Source organism: Acyrthosiphon pisum, chromosome X, assembly GCF_005508785.2.
Source record: "Acyrthosiphon pisum isolate AL4f chromosome X, pea_aphid_22Mar2018_4r6ur, whole genome shotgun sequence".
In the NCBI taxonomy this organism is placed as follows: domain Eukaryota; kingdom Metazoa; phylum Arthropoda; class Insecta; order Hemiptera; family Aphididae; genus Acyrthosiphon; species Acyrthosiphon pisum.
The window spans coordinates 116,643,217-116,644,734 of NC_042493.1; the positions used below are offsets into that span (position 1 = coordinate 116,643,217).

A 1,518-nucleotide genomic window follows, 5' to 3' on the forward strand; every position below is an offset into this window, starting at 1 on the left:
ATCGTTATTTTTAAGTTTTCTACCTACTAATTATCAATACGTGACAGATCTTAATATCTGCATGTCCCAATATAATAGCCATGACACGCGACGATGAAACGATGAAAGAAAACGAAATTCCATATAAACCTACAGATGAACAATATTTTTGACTTGCTATTTTTTGTTGAATTTCGAACTTAAATTTGTTTTTTCCGAGTTAAATATAATTTTTAATGTTACCTATTCTAAACGTTTTTGTTTTCGATATTACTTTAGATTTCATCAAAGATTACAAAATATTTTATCGACATTTTTAATTGATTTTGATATTCACTGTTTTTAGTTAAGAACTTAAAAACACGGACTTCATACACCATTTACAATGCAAAATCAAAATAAAAAAACAGATTCCAGAAAATGTGAAAAATATGCAAAATACGAATATGAAAAATCGTCTTATACAGAGACATATAAAGTGTTACAATCCTTACGAGAGTAAGTTGTAAGTGTAACTGCTAGATAAATATAAGAAACGTGTTTTTTTTTTTGCTTATAGAGATGAGGTTTTTTGTGATATTAAACTAGAAACAGATGATCACAAAATAATTCTCGCACATAAAGTAGTTTTAGCATCGAAAAGTCCATATTTCTATACCATGTTCACCAAATTTTCAAAAGAGAATCATGATCTCGTTGTAATGAGAGAGATACATTCAACCGCTTTACAGTTGCTAGTAAATTTTATTTATTCGGGGCATATCGTGGTCACTGGAGAAAACGTTCAGGTTATAATATTTTAAGTTGGATTTTATTATAATATTCAACAAAATTATTTAAATTGTTTATCGTATGTTTCTCCAGGATTTGTTACCAGTTGCAAATCTCTTAAATTAAACGTATGTAATATTTATTGTGATAATATGCTATTCTATGCTATTTAGGTACTTTGATTAAGACATTTTCGTAGTTAAAATCAATAGTATTGTATTAATTCAACTTTTCATCGATATAATGTACTCATTATTAATGAGTCATTAACCTTCATTGAAAACGCTATGCAATTATGTGTCTACTCTTCAATATGTATTAATTAAATTTTTATAGGTAGGAGGTTTTAATGAATCATTATGGGAGGCTTTAGACACTGTCGAATTTTATCATCCCAGTCTTGACAAATGGACAGAAGTGGAAAAAATGTGTGAACATCGCAGAGGTGCTGGTGTAGGTGTTTTAGGCGGCGTACTGTATGCTGTAGGTGGTCTCGGTGGTTATGATGAATATAACTGCCTGAGTAGTGTTGAAGCATACAGACCAAGCACAGATATTTGGACACCTATTGCCGACATGAATTTTCCTCGACATCGTGCAGGTAGCTTGTCATAGAATAATTAATTGTTATTGTATGAAAAAATTTTAAAAAATATATATTGAACCTAAATACATTTTCAATATAGGAGTAGTTGCATTAGACGGTTTATTGTATGTCATTGGTGGAATCAAAGGGTTCTTCTGAGGATTCTACAGAATGTTACAATC

General features: G+C 30.0%; 1 protein-coding gene across 1 annotated transcript; it reads left to right on the forward strand.

Moving 5' to 3' along the window:
* The first annotated feature begins 36 nt into the window (after nucleotides 1-36).
* On the forward strand, nucleotides 37-1,489 carry LOC107885834 (kelch-like protein 2). The gene is made up of 4 exons (XM_029485761.1): nucleotides 37-477; nucleotides 539-767; nucleotides 844-1,351; nucleotides 1,437-1,489. The coding sequence occupies exons 1-3, from the start codon at nucleotides 365-367 to the stop codon at nucleotides 874-876; spliced, it is 375 nt and encodes a 124-aa protein (XP_029341621.1). The 5' UTR covers nucleotides 37-364; the 3' UTR covers nucleotides 877-1,351; nucleotides 1,437-1,489.
* Nucleotides 1,490-1,518: the final 29 nt, after the last annotated feature.

Coding starts and splice junctions, on each gene's coding strand:
- LOC107885834 (XM_029485761.1), top strand. CDS start 365: ATGCAAAATCAAAATAAAAAAACAGATTCCAGAAAATGTGAAAAATAT. Junction 478..538: donor GTGTTACAATCCTTACGAGA/GTAAGTTGTAAG, acceptor TTTTGCTTATAG/AGATGAGGTTTTTTGTGATA. Junction 768..843: donor TCACTGGAGAAAACGTTCAG/GTTATAATATTT, acceptor ATGTTTCTCCAG/GATTTGTTACCAGTTGCAAA.